Here is a 17470-nt window from a genome sequence, read left to right as displayed (position 1 = left end):
CATGACCTGAGCCAAAGTCAGAGACTTTAACCCACTGAGCCACCCAGGCGCCCCCCCAAAAGAGTCTTTAAAAACTCCCAGTTTTAAATTTGTAATTTAACAACTGCTGCCCTGGTGGCTGCTTTGGGGGTGGGACTGTTACCATGGGAATTTGGGAAAAGAGGCGTGAGAAGGGAATCAGTGTTAACTGAGTGATCAGTGTATGGCAAGTCATACCAGCTACTAATAGGTCATACTAAACATTTAGCCTCAAATCTGTCTCTAGCAACAGCACTAGAAACATTGTTTTGACCCTGATCTTCGGTATGCTGGGGACTGTGGTTTCATTTTTGCATAAAAGATTTGAGGTGTGCCTTAGAAAATCTTAAGACTTTTCGTGGTAGTCCTTTGTGGACCTGTCATTACATTTATCTAACCCTTCTTAAATTAACTTGTATTTTAAACCTATCACACCTGTTAATAATAATAGTAATGTACTCAGACTTTAAATATTTTTCATTTTTTGTTGCCAATTTATTAATTTTGTTCTTTTCATTTTCTTCTCCTTCCTTTATAGTTATTTGAAAATTAGTTTTATACCTAGTGAGATTTCCATCCTGGTCTATACTCTTTCCATTCTTCCATCTCCTCACCTAGATGAAGTGGGAATGTCTCGAATTGAAGCTGTTTTACCGCATTGTGACCTCAATGACCTGAATGGTTTAGCTACATCTGTTTTAAGATGGATTCATTATGATCGCAAATATCTGGATAATACCACTGGGAAACAACTGAAACTGCTTCAAAAACTAGATCACTATGGTCTTCAGAGATTACGAAAATGCAACAATTTGAATCTATTATGGGAAGAACTTAAATCTTTAAAAGGAGACTGGTTTGCCGAGTCACTTCTTGAAGAAACAGTTGCTACTTTACAGCGTTTGATGGATGAAATTAATTACAAAAATGTTGCAGAGATTGCAACTTTTATTTCTAGAACTAACTACCTTAGTACTTCGCTACTTGATAGGATAGCCTCAGTGGTCATTCAGCAGATTGAAAAGGTGATAATGAATTTTAAATAGTTATCAACTTCTAAAAGCATAAATGTTTATCATAAGTACTTTGAGAACTTAATTGGAATTGGAATTTTATTAGCTTTTTTTTTTTTTTTTTTTTAAAGATCTTGTTTATTTGAGAGAGAGAGCACATGCGAACTGGAGCAGTGGTGGGTGGGGTAAGGGCAGAGGGAGAGGGACCAGAAGACTCCCTGCTCAGCAGGGAGCCCAACACTGGGCTGGATCCCAGGACTCTGAGATTATGCATGGCCTGAGCTGAGGGCAGAAACTTAACTGACTGAGCTACCCAGGCACCCCTGGAATTTGAATTTTAAAAGTTAAGTTCTAGCATCTGATTCAGCAGTTTGTTTCTCCTCTAAAGTTTTTTCCTCCAGCAGTGTAGATCTGGGGAGTATAGCAGTCATCTTTTGGTTCACTACAATATTTTTAAGACTGTAGTCAAAACTCATTGTCTAGAAAGAAATGCTTAAAACAATACTAATTGTTTTAAGAAAATGAAGTATGAATTTTGTTTTCTTTTTTCTTATTTTCTATAATCCTGTGATATTACTTTTACTATTTAAGAATGACTACATTCAAAAGTGTGAGATAACTGTAAAGAATGACGGAAGGGGCGCCTGGGTGGCTCAGTGGGTTAAAGCCTCTGCCTTCAGCTCAGGTCATGATCCCAGGATCCTGGGATCGAGTCCTGCATCAGGCTCTCTGCCCAGCAGGGAGCCTGTTTCCCCCCCTCTCTGCCTGCCTCTCTGCCTACTTGTGATTTCTGTCTGTCAAATAAATAAATAAAATCTTTAAAAAAAGGATGAGGGAAATGTAGGGTGTGCACTGACTTCCGTATTCTTAAATTGTCAGTGTGTCTTCTTACAAATTTATTTCTGGAACTTACTTGTAAAATGTTGCCTTTTGGATTATGTGAGAAGCAGCTCACTTAAAAAGTCTATATCAGGATAAGGCTTTTACTTAGGAGACAGTATTTCTCCCAAAGTAAAATAAAAATCTGTCTTCTTTGTTTAGCATAGTACCTGGCAGTCAATAAGTTTTAGTTGAATGAGTGAATAATGATATTTTTTAAATGAATGAATGAAAGAAAAATGATTATAAACTAACTTTCTTAATTATATTATATAATGAGTCTATAAAATGGACTGATAACCATAGAAATTAGTAATACTATTTCCTGTTCATTTTAATGTCTAATGAATTCTGCAACAGGATTTTACACCTAACAAAATTAATTTGCAGATTATCTGATTAATTTTTTCTGCACTGATACTTAGAGGTACTAGAAACTACTGGTGATACTAAGTAGATTATAACAATTGGAAAAACTAGTAAGTAGTGATGCATTTATCATTTTACTCTAGGCAAGTTAGAAAAAGATTTCTACCCAGAATGGTAATTAGGTTAAATTTTTGTTTCATTTTACTGAAGTTTAAACTATAACTTTTTGTTGTGTTTATACAGATCCACCCTTTTGTGATCCTTGGTGTTATTCTTCCATTTAGCATCATGAACTATGATCCACCTCAAAATGATGAATTTTTCAGGATTTGCATTCAATACCTGAATTCTTACTTAAGTAGGTATATTGTTTGGTAATATATTGAGTAAGTATGTTGGAGGATACCATTGCCACTGTGGTAAGAAATATTTCTCATTTAAGGGGTAACCATAATAGCCATGAGTTCTAGACCTAAAATAAGTTTGTATCCATTTTTTTTTAAGATCTTATTTATTTATTTGTCAGAGAGAGAGAGAGAGAGTGCACACACCAGCAGACCGAGTGGCAGGCAGAGGCAGAGAGAGAAGCAAGCTCCCTGCTGAGCAAGGAGCCCAATGCCGGACTCAATCCCAGGGCCCAGGGATCATGACCTGAGCCGAAGGCAGCAGCTTAACTGACTGAGCCACTCAGGCGTCCCAATTTATCCATTTTTATTATGAAAAATATCAAGCTTAAAGAAGAAATGGAAAAAATCAAAGAGTGCCTATATTCTCACTGGGCAGACTTAGTAATTGTTAACATTTTATCATTATTTGCTTTACTGTTTGTTTCTCTTGCTCTCTTATTTTTTTGGAACCATTTCACAGTAAGTTGTAGGCATCATGACCTTTCACCCCTAATTGCTTAGGCATACACCTCCTAAGAATCATGACCTCTTCTATCACCACAACACTACTATGACACCTAAGAAAATTAATAGTCCCTAATATCTAATATATAGTCCGTGTTTAAATCTCCTTTATTAGTCTCAAAAATATCTCTTAGGGTGGTTATTTTGGACCCAACATCCACTCATTGCATTAGGCTGATACCTCTTTAGTCTCTTATAGTCTAGATATTGTTTTTTTATTCCTTTCCCCTGCCATTGACTGGCACTGTGATATGATAGCCATGTCTGATACTGCTTTGTGAATGGACAAGTAAAATGGGTTGCTGTGGTATGTTTATATTTAGTCATGAATGGGCATATGCCTGTTTGGCATTCATATATACCTTTTTTTTTTTTTTTAAGATTTTATTTATTTATTTGACAGAGATCACAAATAGGCAGAGAGAGAGGAGGAAGCAGGCTTCCCACTGAGCAGAGAGCCTGATGTGGGGCTCGATCCCAGGATCCTGGGATCGTGACCTGAGCTGAAGGCAGAGGCCTTAACCCACTGAGCCCCCCGGGCGCCCCCATATATATACCTCTTTTTAAGTAACACAATTATGTAGAAAGAGCAGACTTTAAACTGAGACTTAATGTGCTTTTCTGGTTGTTCAGTCTTGTGCCAATAGCCGGAAGGAAGTGAAAGCACATCCTTTTAAAAAAATAAAATAAATAGTTTAAGAAAGTTTGAGAAATACAGCTTTGATTTATTATTTTTTTTAAGACTTACTAAGAGAGGGGCACCTGGGTGGCTCAGTGGGTTAAGCCTCTGCCTTCGGCTCAGGTCATGGTCCCAGAGTCCTGGGATCGAGCCCCACATCGGGCTCTCTGCTCCACGGGGAGCCTGCTTCCCCCTCTCTCTCTGACTGCCTCTCTGCCTCCTTGTGATCTCTGTCTGTCAAATACATAAAATCTTTAAAAAAAAAAAAAAGACTTACTAAGAGAATGGAAAATGCTTGGAGACCTTTATAACTAAAATTTTAAATGATGGCATAATATTTTTATTTTGAATAATTATTAGATTTGACAGGTCACTATTAACCTCATTTGTGATTTGATCTTGATTTATGAAATAAACTCAGCAAAAATCTGAAAGCAAAGATGTAACGTCTTTTTTGTTCTTTCTAAGAATATTGCTGCCAGTAGGAACCCTTTCCTTCTCATCAGAAATGTCTCTTGGGCGAGGAAAATCCACTAAATAACCTCAATGTGCCTTTGCGGTTGGGTGACAGATAAGGGAGGAGGTGCTCTTAGAAACCTGAGCTTCGTATGCGTCTACACTCAGCCTGCATATTTGAGATCCCTAACAGCAACACAGAATAGTAGTCCAGGCTCCGGAGCTGGGCTCTCAGGGTTAAACCTCACTGTCCACTTGCTAACCGTGTGACTGTAGGCAAGTCATTTAACTTCTCTGTGCCTCTGTGCATATATTTACAAAGGGGAGATAATAATTGTTTCTACTGTATATTGAAGTGAGATTTCAATGCGTTAATATATGTAAAGTGCTTAGAATGATACCTAACACATTCTGAGCACCTGTGATATTATCATCAATACATAGAGACTTGGACCACTTAACCACATACACTACTGACTTTTTGTTTTGAATTCTTTCTCTTTACAAAGCAATTTTTAAAACTTTTTATGGAAGTCAAATAATAGTATAGGAATATTTACATATCCTTAGCACATAGTATGAATTTACAGAAATTGAATCACCCAAGGAATTACTACCCAGGTGAAGAAACAGAGTATTACCACAGTGTCTTCTCTCCTGTCCCCCTTTCCTACTCTGCTCCCCTGCAAAGGTAAGCACTTCACCACTATCCTAACTGGTAACAGTATAGATTAGCTTTGTCAAGGCTGTGTTTGTATCAGTTTTTTAAAACCTGGGTTGACCTGAATAAAGTGTGTGCTTATGTATATGTGAGGTGGCTGTACATTATAATTTTTTTATCTTCATTTTGTTTCAGATGGGTTGAATCCTCTCATGTTAGTGTTTCTTGGTTATTCTTTGGCCATTCTTGGGTATTTTCCAGAAGATCTGCTGAAGGCAATTTTTAACATCAAATTCTTAGCCAGAATGGATTCTCAACTTGAATGTGTGTATCTGCATTTTTTTATTTTTATTTTTTATAAGGATTTTATTTATTCATCTGAGAGAGAGAAAGCACAAGCAGAGGGAGGGGCAGAGGGAGAGGGAGAAGGCTCCTCGCTGAGCAGGGAGCCCGATGTGGGGCTCCATCCTAGGTCCCTGGGTTCGTGACCTGAGCTGAAGGCAGTATCTACAATTTATTAAACTATTACCTATACTTTATATCCAAGTTTCATCTCTACCTACACTAAAGCATTTAAATGTAAATATGTATTTTTTAATGAAAGTATTTCCTACTTTCTGGAGAAAATTTGGAAAACAGAAAAGTATAAAATAGGAAATAAAAGCTAACTCATAATTTTACTACCAAGTGAAACTACCACTTTTAATAATATTTTACAGTATATCTTTCTTTCTGTCTCCCTCCTATTCTTATGTATGTTTATATATCTATATGTATTTTAAAACAGAGTTTGGATTATTAGTATATTCATTTTTCTATGTTGCCTCTTGTCATTGAACTATATTTTGAACAATTTTGCATGCCATTAAATATTTTCTGATGTCATGATGGTTTTAGTGTCTGTATAATCTGCTATGGTAGGTATGTAATAACATTTATTATCATGTAGGTCATTTCCAATTCTTCATTATAAATAATGATTATTATACATAAATCATTGACCTCATCTTTGTTTCTTTAGGATAGACACCTAAATGTGGAATTTTAGGTCAATGAAAATTCTTTGGTAGTGTTTTTAAAAATGTAGTTGTCATATTCATGATTAGTGAAAACGACGTAGGAGTTGGTCCTAATCATGCCACTGAATAATTTAAAAAATATAAAGCATGTGTGTACAAATGAACTGATTTTATAATATGAGGAAAAAAATAATAACAAATAATGGGGATAAATGAATGTGAAAAAATGGATTGCCTTTGTTAGGTCCCACCTGTCAAAATCCATTAATATTTTGTTTTTGATTTCAGTTTTATGTTCATCTCTAAATATGAGGGTCCAGTTTCGTCTTATGGAATTAAATAGAGCAGTCTGCTTGGAGTGCCCTGAGTATCAGATTCCATGGTTTCATGACCGCTTCTGTCAACAGCAGTATAATAAAGGTTTGAGTTGTCTTTGGGTCAAACAGCAAATTTTAATTCCAAGGTGAATTAATAAGTAGCAGCACCTTGTTAAGCCCAACCATGACACCAGAGTTAATGAGAGTGCCATGACCTGTTTGATAGAACCATTTTATAGGTGAGATAAGACTTTCTTAATATTTAGGACACTAAACCTCTCTGGTAGAGAGCACAGAAATTGTATCGTTCTGAATTTAATGTCATTGCATGTAGTATTATATCTAAGCTCTTGTTGAAAATATTAATCTTGATTTTTTGGTTAGTACAATTGGGTTGATTTTCATGTGAAACTGACTAACTTATTTTAAGTGCACTAATTATTTTTATTTTCATAAAGATATTGGCAGCTTGAGTGGAGCACAACAGCAGATTTATAAAATGTTAGCAGAGGTGCTGGGAGGAACCAATTGTGTAAAAGCCTCAGTTCTTACGCCTTATTACCACAGAATAGGTGAGTGTGTGGTAGGTTATCAGGTACTCTCAGAAGACTAAACTAATTAAAGTAGAATCACCTCATCAAATGGAAATCTCCAAACAGACCAAAATAGAAAAAAGAGTAAAATGATTCCTCAAATTCCCATGGGCCAGCTTTGATAACCATCAGCATTTTGTTTTAAAAAAAAAAAATTTTTTTTAACCAGTCTTTTACCAATTCTAAATAAAACCCAGATTCAGATTCACTGAACATTTCTAGATCTTCAGGTTGTATTATCTACCTGGATGAAGATTTCTGCAGATTTGTGCCCAACTCTAAACTCGTTAACTTTCTCAGTTATCTAGTTGTAGAGGGCATTTTGATTTGTCATGGAGGACATAAAGTTAGTAGGGTACCTGATAAATTGGATGGCAACATAAGATTTTTTTTAAAAATAGCTAAATTCGAGTGGTGGACTTAAAGATGAAATTTTAAGAGAATTAACATAAACTTTGTAAATTTAGATTTAGAAAACATCTTGCATACATACAGGTTGTTATATAGAATTATAAGCCTGATTGGGGTGCCTGGGTGGCTCAGTGGGTTAAAGCCTCTGCCTTTGGCTCAGGTCATGATCCCAGGGTCCTGGGATCTAGCCCCATGCCGGGTTCTCTGCTCAGCGGGGAGCCTGCTTCCCCAGGCCCCTCTCTGCCTGCCTCTCTGCCTGTCTCTCTGCCTACTTGTGATCTCTGTCTGTCAAATGTCAAGTAAATAAGTAAAATTAAAAAAAAAGAATTATAAGCCTGATATTAACTAATATTTTAAATGATTGTCAAAAATCAAATACTATTTTAAACTATGTTATTAATAATAAGAAGAGAGTTGGTAGTACCAGGGTATTCTGTCCTTCAGACATGTCTTAGCATTGTATTCTTTTTTGAGTGTTGCATTTTGTGAGAGACAGTGACAAATGGGACCTGGAAAGAGTCTAGAAATCCTGTCTTAGAAGTAGAGAGGACAGGGACTGCACAGATTTCAATCCCTTAACAAGTTCCTCAACCTTGGAACCTTATTAGTTTCTTCATCTGTAAATGGGGATAATAACGCCCTCTTAACAGTGTTAACTGATTTATTGTATGAAAAACATCTAGCACTGCCCTTGGAACATAGTGAGTGCTCAATAAGTTTTACTAAAAAACTACAAATGTTTAATCTGAAAGCAGGAAAAGTTGTGGTGAGCATAATTTAATAATGCTTGAAGGATTGTTATGTGAAAGAAGAAATAGATATCTATTTCAAGGATAAAAATACTTTAAAAATATTTTATATATTATTATATTTTAAATATAAATACTTTTAAAAATATTTTAAGTCAATAAAAGAATTTTATGAAAGTTGGTTTTTTTTTTTTTAAGATTTTTATTTATTTATTTGTCAGAGAGAGAGAGAGAGAGAGAGTGAGCACAGGCAGACAGAGTGGCAGAGGGAGAAGCAGACTCCCTGCGGAGCAAGGAGCCCGATGTGGGACTCCATCCCAGGACGCTGGGATCACGACCTGAGCTGAAGGCAGCCGCTCAACCAACTGAGCCACCCAGGCATCCCAATTTTACGAAAGTTTTGTAAAAATCTGAAATAATGGGGTGCCTTGTGAAGAAGAAATGTTTGGGCAGAAGCTGGATGATCAGATTGAGTGTTCAGAAGACTGAACCAAATTCATCATCTGTACTCTCATCTTGCACTACAAAACACATTTTCTCAGTTGTTTGGTTTTACGTTAGGGTTACATTTGCCTGTGAGTGACAAAAATCCACAAGTAACAGGAACTTAACCCAGTTTATTTCCTTCTTCCATGTGCATAGGGTATCCAGGGCTGGGATGACAGCTCCACAAATCTTAAAGATCAAGATCCTTCTATTTTATTTTATTTTTAAAAGATTTTACTTATTTGTCAGAGAGAGAGAGTGCAAGAATGAACACAAGCCCAGGGAGGGGCAGGCAGAGGGAGACGGAGAAGCAGGCTCCCCACTGAGGAGGGAGCCTGATGTGGGGCTGGATCCCAGGACTGTGGGATCATGACCTGAGCCAAAGGCAGACACTTAACTGACTGAGCCACCCAGGTGTCCCAAGATCCATCTGTTTTATTCTAAACTACAACCTCAACATGTAGCTTCCATTTTATGGTCCAAAATGGCTCCTTCTGCTTTAGCCAACATATCAACAATGTAAGCAGAAGGTGGAGGGAGGGAAGGAAAAGGAAGGGTGTGCCTCTGAGCTCAGTTCCTTGAAGTTGCACATACCATTTTTAAATTATACCCTGTGGCCACACTTGGCTTATGAATGAGTTTAGGAAATGTTTTCATTCTGGGTGGCCATGTACCCAGCTAAGAATAAGAAATTCTATTATTATAATGAAGGGAAGCATTAGGTATTGGGGGAAAACTTGCACTCTCTGCGGGAGGGTTGTTTTAAAAGACTGATAGAGGGGCGCCTGGGTGGCGCAGGGGGTTAGGCTTCTGCCTTCGGCTCGGGTCGTGGTCTCAGGGTCCTGGGATCAAGCCCCGCGTCGGGCTCTCTGCTCAGCAGTGTGCCTGCTTCCCCCTCTCTCTCTGCCTGCCTCTCTGCCTACTCGTGATCTCTCTCTCTCTGTCAAATAAATAAATAAAATCTTTTAAAAAATAAATAAATAAATAAAAGACTGATAGAGATCTTCCTTGACTTATCATGGGGTTGTATCTCAATAAACCCATTGTAAGTTGAAAATATTTTAAGTCAAAATGCATTTAGGGGAACCTGGGTGATTCAGTCAGTTAAGTGTCCGACTCTTGATTTTGTCTCACGTCGTGTTCTCAGTGTTGTGAGATCGAGCCCCTCCTGGGGCTCTGTGCTGGATGTGGAGTCTGCTTGAGATTCTTACTCACCCCTTCTCTCCGCCCTCCTCCATCCCCCACTTACACTGGCTCTTGCACACACAACTTCTCTAAAAAAAGGAAAAAAAAATGCCTTTAATGCACCTAACATGCTGAACTTCATAGCTTAGCCTAGCCTACCTTAAATGTGAGCCCAGAACACTCACATTAGCCTATAGTTGGGCAAAATCATCTACCACAAAGCTTGTTTTACAATAAGGTGTTGAATATCTCATGTAATTTATCAAAAACTGTACTGAAAATGAAAAACAAAATCATTCTGTTTCTCCTCACTATTGCTGCCCAGCGCCAAAAGAGATCCAAATTCAAAATCTGAAGTATGGTTTCTATATTGAATGCATATCACTTTTTTACCATTGTAAAGTTGAAAAATCATAGGTTGGGGACCATCTGTGTACTGTTAATCTGTACTACTTAAACTATATCTGTATTTTAAAATATACTCCTGTAAAAATAATACTTACAGAAGGAAATGCACTAAAATGTGAATGTGAAAATGGTCTGTAATTCCATCTTGTAATTTAAAATTATTGAGCATCAACTTTGTGACAGGCACTGTAGCAGCTCTTTATTCCTGTTATTTCATTTTATTCTTTTTGTTTTGCTTTTGTTAATGTTTCTTTTCAAACTATAAATAGTCATATCTATATAAAACATTTAGAAAATACAGAAAAGAAAAAAAATCACGCATAACAAGTCATGCATAACATAATTAGCAGTGAAACTAGGATTATTCTATCCCAAGACCATTGTATTTCCAATTCATATTTGTACCTCCTGTTGTCAAGAGGCTTATTTTAATGTGAAATGTATATAAATCATTAAAAGAAGATTTAATTGGTAATATTTATGTATAAGGATATAGCATAATTAAGACAATGTAATAGTATGATTAATAACTATGGATTAGAAGCAGTGCTTAAGGTTTAAAAAAACAACACTCGCTTAAAAAAAAAAAAATCACAGGATACCTACTTACAGAAAAACCAGAAAGCACAGATAACAAAAAAAGAGAAATTACCATGATACAACCATTGTTTACTTTTGCTCTCTTTTTTTGTAACTGACTTCTTTTAAACCAAAATGGCTTATTCTATAATGTTTGTAGCTATGGTTATATATTGCAAATATTTTTCTGTGCCCAAATATATACATTATTTTTAGTGACTGCATACATATTTCATTGAATTGAGTAAGTCATGGTTTATTTAATCCTTAGGGCTTTTTGTTGGGACATGTATCTGTCAAATAGTGCTGCAATTTCATATAATAACATCAATAGCAAATGATATACCTACCTATTTTTATTATGTTTAAAGTGTTTTATATATAATAAACTTATTATGTCCCTACCAGGTACATAAATTATTCTATTTCACAGAGAAGGAAATTGAGGCTGAGACATTATTGTTTGCCCAAGGTTATATTTGGCAAATGGCGGAGCCAGTATTTGACCTAGGCATTCTAGCTCCAGAATTCATTCTCTCAGTGAGAGAACTGTATTTCTTGTTTGATAGTTAGCTTGAAGCTGCTTCAGTGCCCCAGTTTCCCTTATGTATAAAAAGCAGATAATTAAACCTACTCTTTTCTTTTCATCTCTTGTTTCTTTTTTCATTTGTCCTTTCTTTTTCTCTTGGTTTAAATACTTTTACAATTGTTTTTATTACAGAAAAATCTCAAACATATACAGAAAATAGAACAGTATGATGAACCCCCATTCAGCACTCACTCACCACAGTCCCACCTGATCCTTTTCAAGCGAATCACACATATCATCTTAAAATGTTTATCTGAAAAGATAAATAACTACGGTACCATCATTGTCACCCCTACCACCATTCATAATAAGTTCTTAATGTCACATAGCTTGTCAGTGTTCGAATGTCTCAGTTGTCTTGTATATGTTTTATTTTACTGTTTATTTGTTAAAATTGGGATCCAGACATTACATTTGGTTGATAGCCTTTTTAACTTCTCCCTTTCTCTTTTCCCCTCACTATTTATTTATTGAAAAGTTTTTTTTTTTCACATTCTAGACTTTTCAGTTATACCTCTGTTGTATCTCTTAACCTGCTCCTGCATCCCTTATTTTCCTGTAAGTCACTTCCTAGATCTAGTGCCTTGAATAGATTCAGGTTAAATTCAGGTTGGGATTTTTTGTCTGTTTGTTTTGCCCAGATGATTTCATAGGTGGTATGTACTTCTTATTGCATCATATCAGAAGACACATCGTGTTGGTTGTCTTTTGTTCTATTAAAAATTCATCATCTCATCCATTAGAAAGTTCTATGAGTTTTTCATGTACAGATTTTATCAGTCTAATTATTGTCTAAATTGATTACTCATTAGGGGTGGTAAAGTAGTGATATTCAACAGCTACCATTTCTTCTGGATTAGCTGGAATTTGTCTAAAGAGACCTTTTTCCCATATCAGCTATTTAGTTACTCTTATGTATAGTTCAGACAGGAATCTTTGTTTGAATCTTTGCCTTTATTAGTTTTCAGATGACTAGGTTTAGCTTCCTCCAAATGCTACCAAGAGATTTAAGAGGATTAAAATAAAACTCTTAATGTGACTTGGCCTATACCAGCACTAAATATAACTCCATGCTAAATATAATTTAGTAATACTTGCTGGTTGATTTTTATTGATTGATTTTCAAAGAGAGGTGCCATTGGACTACATCTTATAAAACAAGTTGAATAATTAGGGAGGTGTACATCATTCTTCCATATGTGTGTGTATATACATGTATAGTGCTATATGTATACAAATTTAAAATGTATCTTAAACTTTTACCTGTAAGAATTTACTTAATTCATACTGTTGATTCCTGTACTTACAGATTTTGAGTGTATCTTGGATAAAAGAAAAAAAGCTCTTCCATATGGAAGCCACAGTATAACTTTGGGGAGTCTGCCAGAAACGCACTGGGAATCAAATACCCAAATAACTGGATCAAGATTGCCACCAGGAGCTGAAAGGTAACTTATTTCTTAGTTTCAGATTTTGTTAGTTAAACATTAAGTTTGGCATAATTTAATGAACTCGGTTATCAAGGATCGATTGTAGGAGAATCTGCTCCTCATTTATCTCCTGCATTCTGCCTCTGTGCCTTTGCTTTTCTTTGCCTTTGCCCTTTATGTTTGTCCTTTGCTCTCCAGTGCCTGGCTGTGTCTCTAAAGTGCTGAGCTTCTCGTTGTCCTCACTGGAAGCAAATAGTATCTTCTTTGGAGCTCCGCTACCTCTCCACTTACCCAGTAGCACTTAACCTCTTCCTACACTGTATTGCAGTGACTTAAGATGTATCACATGTTGTTAGACTGTCAGCTGTCTCTTTAGGTTTGGATCCTCACTGTGCCTTCTGTATGGTAGTTGCATAATAAATATATATTGGACAAGGAAACGAATGAAAACATGGAGATTTTTACTGTAATTTGGTGTAAATTCTAATAAATAAGCTTACTTTTCATCAGTTACTAATTTATTTTTTTAAAGATTTTATTTATTCATTTGACAGACAGAGATCACAAGTAGGCAGAGAGAGAGGAAGGGAAGCAGGCTCCTGACCCTGAGATCATGACCTGAGCTGAAGGCAGAGGATTTAACGCACTGAGCCACCCAGGCGCCCCCATCAATGACTGATTTAAGTAGAAAAATAGCATATTCATTTGTATTCATTTGGCTTTTGTTAATTTGTAAAGATGCAACTTTGTTCCTTGAAAGGCTTGTAATTATTGTTTCTCATTTTGATTTCAGAAGTAAATTTTTTTTTATCTTCTGTAGGATTGCTCTGGAATTTTTGGATTCAAGAGCTTTTTGTAGAAACATCCCTCACTTAAAAGGAAAATCCTCTATGCAGAAACGACAGTTGGAAATTTTGGGCTATCGTGTAATTCAGGTATGAAATACTCATGTAATTCAGTCTCTAAAAAGCCCAGAAAACTGGCTGTACATGTGTTTCCTTTTTTAAAAATTGGAATATAAATTAACATACAGTGTTATATGCATTTCAGCTATACAGTATAATGGTTCAACAGTATACTCTACATTACTCAGTGTTCACCACGATTAAATGTAGTGATCATCTCTCACCAAACATTTTTTCAGTCTTATGGACTATATTCCCTGTGCTCTATTTTCATCTCTGTGATTTATTATTTAGCAAGTGGAACTTTGTACCTTTTTTTTTTTTTTTTTTTTAACTTTGTACCTCTTAATCCCCTTATCTATTTCCCCCCTCCCACCCTCTGCTGGACGGCCGCGGTCTGTTCTCTGTATTAAGAGTCTGTTTTTTGGTCTCTCTTTTTCTTTGTTCATTTGTTTTGTTTCTTAACCACATACGAGTGAAATCATATGGTATTTGTCTTTCTCTGTCTGACTTATTTAACTTAGCATTATACTGTCTAGGTCCATCCAGTATATGTTCCCTTTTAACGTGAAAGTTCTAGAATTACCTTTTTTTTTTTTTAAGATTTTATTTATTTATTTGACAGAGAGAGGTCACAAGTAGGCAGAGAGGCAGACAGAGAGAGAGGAGGAAGCAGGCTCCCTGCCAAGCAGAGAGCCCGATGTGGGACTCGATCCCAGGACCCTGAGATCATGACCTGAGCTGAAGGAAGAGGCTTACCCCACTGAGCCTCCCAGGCGCCCTCGAATTACCTTTTTTAAATATTAAAAAAATGTTATATTAAAATCTCTCTGAAACAGAACATCCTCCATTTTTTCTTGAATGGTAAATAAAAATCATTTTATTGTCTTTGGAAGATCTATTGTTTTTTTTTTTTATTTATCTTACGAGAGAGGCACTATACAGATGGGTAGGGATACAAGAGAAAAAGGCTGGTTTGTGTATGTTGGAAAGCTACATAGGAAAAATGGTCTGCTGTTGGTATTGTAGGAATAGGAGGATAAAAGCTGGGAGGAAAAAGTAGGTGTCTGGGCTTTATCAGGAAGAAGGATCAACTCGGCTTCTAAAAATGGCTTATGCTTATGTAAACTAATTTTGCAGGTTCCTACAGCTCAGCTTAGTGGTGCTTACAAGTCTTTCCTGATGTCTCTTTGTTGTTGCTTTGGCATATTTTACAGATCCCGCACTTTGAATGGAACTCTATGGCACTGTCAACAAAGGAAGCTCGGATGGACTACCTGAGAAAATGTATATTTGGGGAAGGCAAATCATGACTGTAGTTTTTATTTAAAATTAGTGATGATGGTGTGTCCCAGCTGAACTTATTTTTAATTATGTTTCCTGACTCAATGAAAAACTAATAGTTCAGAGTTGATGGATTTCAAGGTCAGCTGAATACCTATTAAAATAAACAAACAGGGGCGCGTGGGTGGCTCAGCTGGTTAAGCAGCTGCCTTCAGCTCCGGTCATGATCCTGGAGCCTCAGGATCGAGTCCCGCATCAGGCTCCCTGCTCAGCAGGGAGTCTGCTTCTCCCTCTGACTTCGCCCCCTCATGTTCTGTCTCTCTCATTCTCTCTTTCAAATAAATAAATAAAATCTTTTTAAAAACTTAAAAATAAAATTAACATTTTACTTTTTCCAATACTTCTTTACTGTCTGGTTGGGAAATGGTATAAAAATTCTTAATATAAGGAACTTGTAGCTTTTGAGAAACTTAGTTTACAATTCGTTCTTTGAGTGCCTAAGTGCCAGGAAGTGTTTTAGATGCTGGGGATTCAGCAGTGAATGTAGCATATCTGCTGTGGGTAGAGTCAAGCAAAAGGAATAAAATATACTGTGCCATAGATGATATTAGGTGATATGGAGAAAAATTGGGAGGGCAGGGGATAGGAATATTTTGGATAGGTATGATTTTATATGGGGTGATCTGAGGTGGACTCACTAAGGTGATATTTGCATTAAGACTTGAGGAGGTGAGGCTAACTGGCAGTAGAGTATTCCAGGCGAGGGACCAAGATCCTGATGTAGGAATATGCCTGACATATTTAAGAATAACAAGGAATCCCCTGTGGCTGGAGCAGAACAAATGGGAGGTTGAGGGTAGAAGTACATAATATGAGAAAAGGTAACATAGATAACAAATACATAATGCCCAACCTCTTGGCTATAGTGAGTGAGATAAGCAGCGATTGGAAAGTTTCTATAAAGGAATGAATCACTTAGGCTACTCTGTTCAGTGAGATGGGAGAAGACTGCAATGAGACAAGTGTTTAAGCAGGGAAACCCATTAGAAGGTCATTGCAATAATCCGGACAAAAAATGTTGGTCGGTGAGGCACCTGGCTGGTTCAGTCTGTAGAACATGCAGCTCTTGATCTCAGGGTCATGAGTTCAAGCCCCACAATGGGCGTGGAGCCTACTTAAAATAAGTAAAAAATAGATGGTCGGCTTAGAGTGGTAGCTGTGGAAGTAATGAGAAGTGGTCAGATTTTTGTGATGTATTGGAAGCTGAGGCAACAAAATTTGCTCACTCACTGGAAAAGAAGTATGAGGGAAAGGAGTCAAAGATACTTGTAAGTTTTTGTCTTGAGCAACTAAAAGGATATTAATTCTATTGACTGAGATGGGAAAGTCTACTGGAGGAAGAAATAGGAGGGTGCAGTGGGTGCGAAGATCATGAGTTTGGTTTTAGAAATGTTGAGTTTGTGATGCCTTTTTAAAAAATTTTTTTTTAATTTTTTAAAAGATTTAAAAATTTATTTGTCAGAGTGAGAAAGCGCCCAAGCAGGGGGAGCAGCAGGTAGAGGAAGAAGCAGGCCCCTTGCTTCTTCCGAGCAGGGAGCTCAGTGTGGGCCTCAATCCTAGGACCCTGGGATCATGACCTGAGCTGAAGGTAAATGCTTAACTGACTGAGCCACCCAGGCATCCCTGTGACCTTTTAAACATCTTAAGTGAGTTACCAAATAGGCATTTTAATGAGTTTGGAGGTGAAGGCAGAGGTCCAGATGTCAGATGCAAATTTGGAAGTTGTCAGCAGTATTTAAAGTCATGAAGGGGCACCTGGATGGCTTAGGGGGTTAAAGCCTCTGCCTTTGGCTTGGGTCATGATCTCAGGGTCCTGGGATCAGCCCCGCATCGGGCTCTCTGCTCAGCGGGGAGCTTGCTTCCTCTTTCTCTCTCTCCCTGCCTCTCTGCCTACCTGTGATCTCTCTGTCAGATAAATAAATAAAATCTTAAAAAAAATAAAGTTATGAAAGTAGGTGAAATCACTATAATATGATTAGAGGAGAGTGAACGGAGGAGAAGTCTGAGGACTCAGCTCCAGGTGCCCCAACGTGAGGTCAAGGAGAAGAGAAATGAGCAAAGGAGGCTGGGCAGGGATGGCCATTGAGGTAGGAGGGACAGTCATAGGTAGTGATACTTCCTAGAAGCCAGGTCGAGAAAGCATTTCAAGGAGGAGGAGGAGGGGGTGAGCAGTTGTATCAGATGCTGTTGATGGCTCAGGTAAAACGAGGATTGGGAAATGTCCATTAAACTTAGCAACATGAAAATCATTGGTAACCTTGCGAGGAGGAGTTTTGGGGAAGGGGTGTGTGTGGAAATCTGACTGGTTTAATAGAAAGTGGGAGGAGACAGAATTTTTTTTTTTTTTTTAATAAATGGAAATAAAGAGATGGGAGTGGGAAATCGACCAATTTTGACCTGATCTTCTCCTACCCATGATGGGGAAATAATGATTTTCTCTTGTTTTACACACATTTATTCAATAAAATA

General features: G+C 37.1%; 1 protein-coding gene across 3 annotated transcripts in view; it reads left to right on the top strand.

Moving 5' to 3' along the window:
- The window catches only part of LOC111142241 (FAST kinase domains 1), a 47987-nt gene extending 32998 nt beyond the window's left edge, over nucleotides 1–14989 (top strand). For 2 of the 3 annotated variants that reach the window (XM_022495288.1, XM_022495295.1), the window contains 8 exons: nucleotides 557–1043; nucleotides 2523–2637; nucleotides 5182–5310; nucleotides 6294–6425; nucleotides 6781–6894; nucleotides 12632–12770; nucleotides 13573–13687; nucleotides 14875–14989. In XM_022495288.1, coding sequence (XP_022350996.1) covers nucleotides 557–1043; nucleotides 2523–2637; nucleotides 5182–5310; nucleotides 6294–6425; nucleotides 6781–6894; nucleotides 12632–12770; nucleotides 13573–13687; nucleotides 14875–14970 — 1327 coding nt within the window. In that variant the 3' untranslated portion in view covers nucleotides 14971–14989. The remainder of the gene's footprint in view (nucleotides 1–556; nucleotides 1044–2522; nucleotides 2638–5181; nucleotides 5311–6293; nucleotides 6426–6780; nucleotides 6895–12631; nucleotides 12771–13572; nucleotides 13688–14874) is intronic. The other variant, XM_022495300.1, reaches the window with a different exon arrangement.
- Nucleotides 14990–17470: the final 2481 nt, after the last annotated feature.

Source organism: Enhydra lutris, unplaced genomic scaffold, assembly GCF_002288905.1.
Source record: "Enhydra lutris kenyoni isolate GAN:26980312 unplaced genomic scaffold, ASM228890v2 scaffoldscaffold1, whole genome shotgun sequence".
In the NCBI taxonomy this organism is placed as follows: Eukaryota; Metazoa; Chordata; class Mammalia; order Carnivora; family Mustelidae; genus Enhydra; species Enhydra lutris.
Note: the sequence above shows the minus strand (reverse complement) of the source record. Positions and strands in the feature narration are given on the sequence as shown.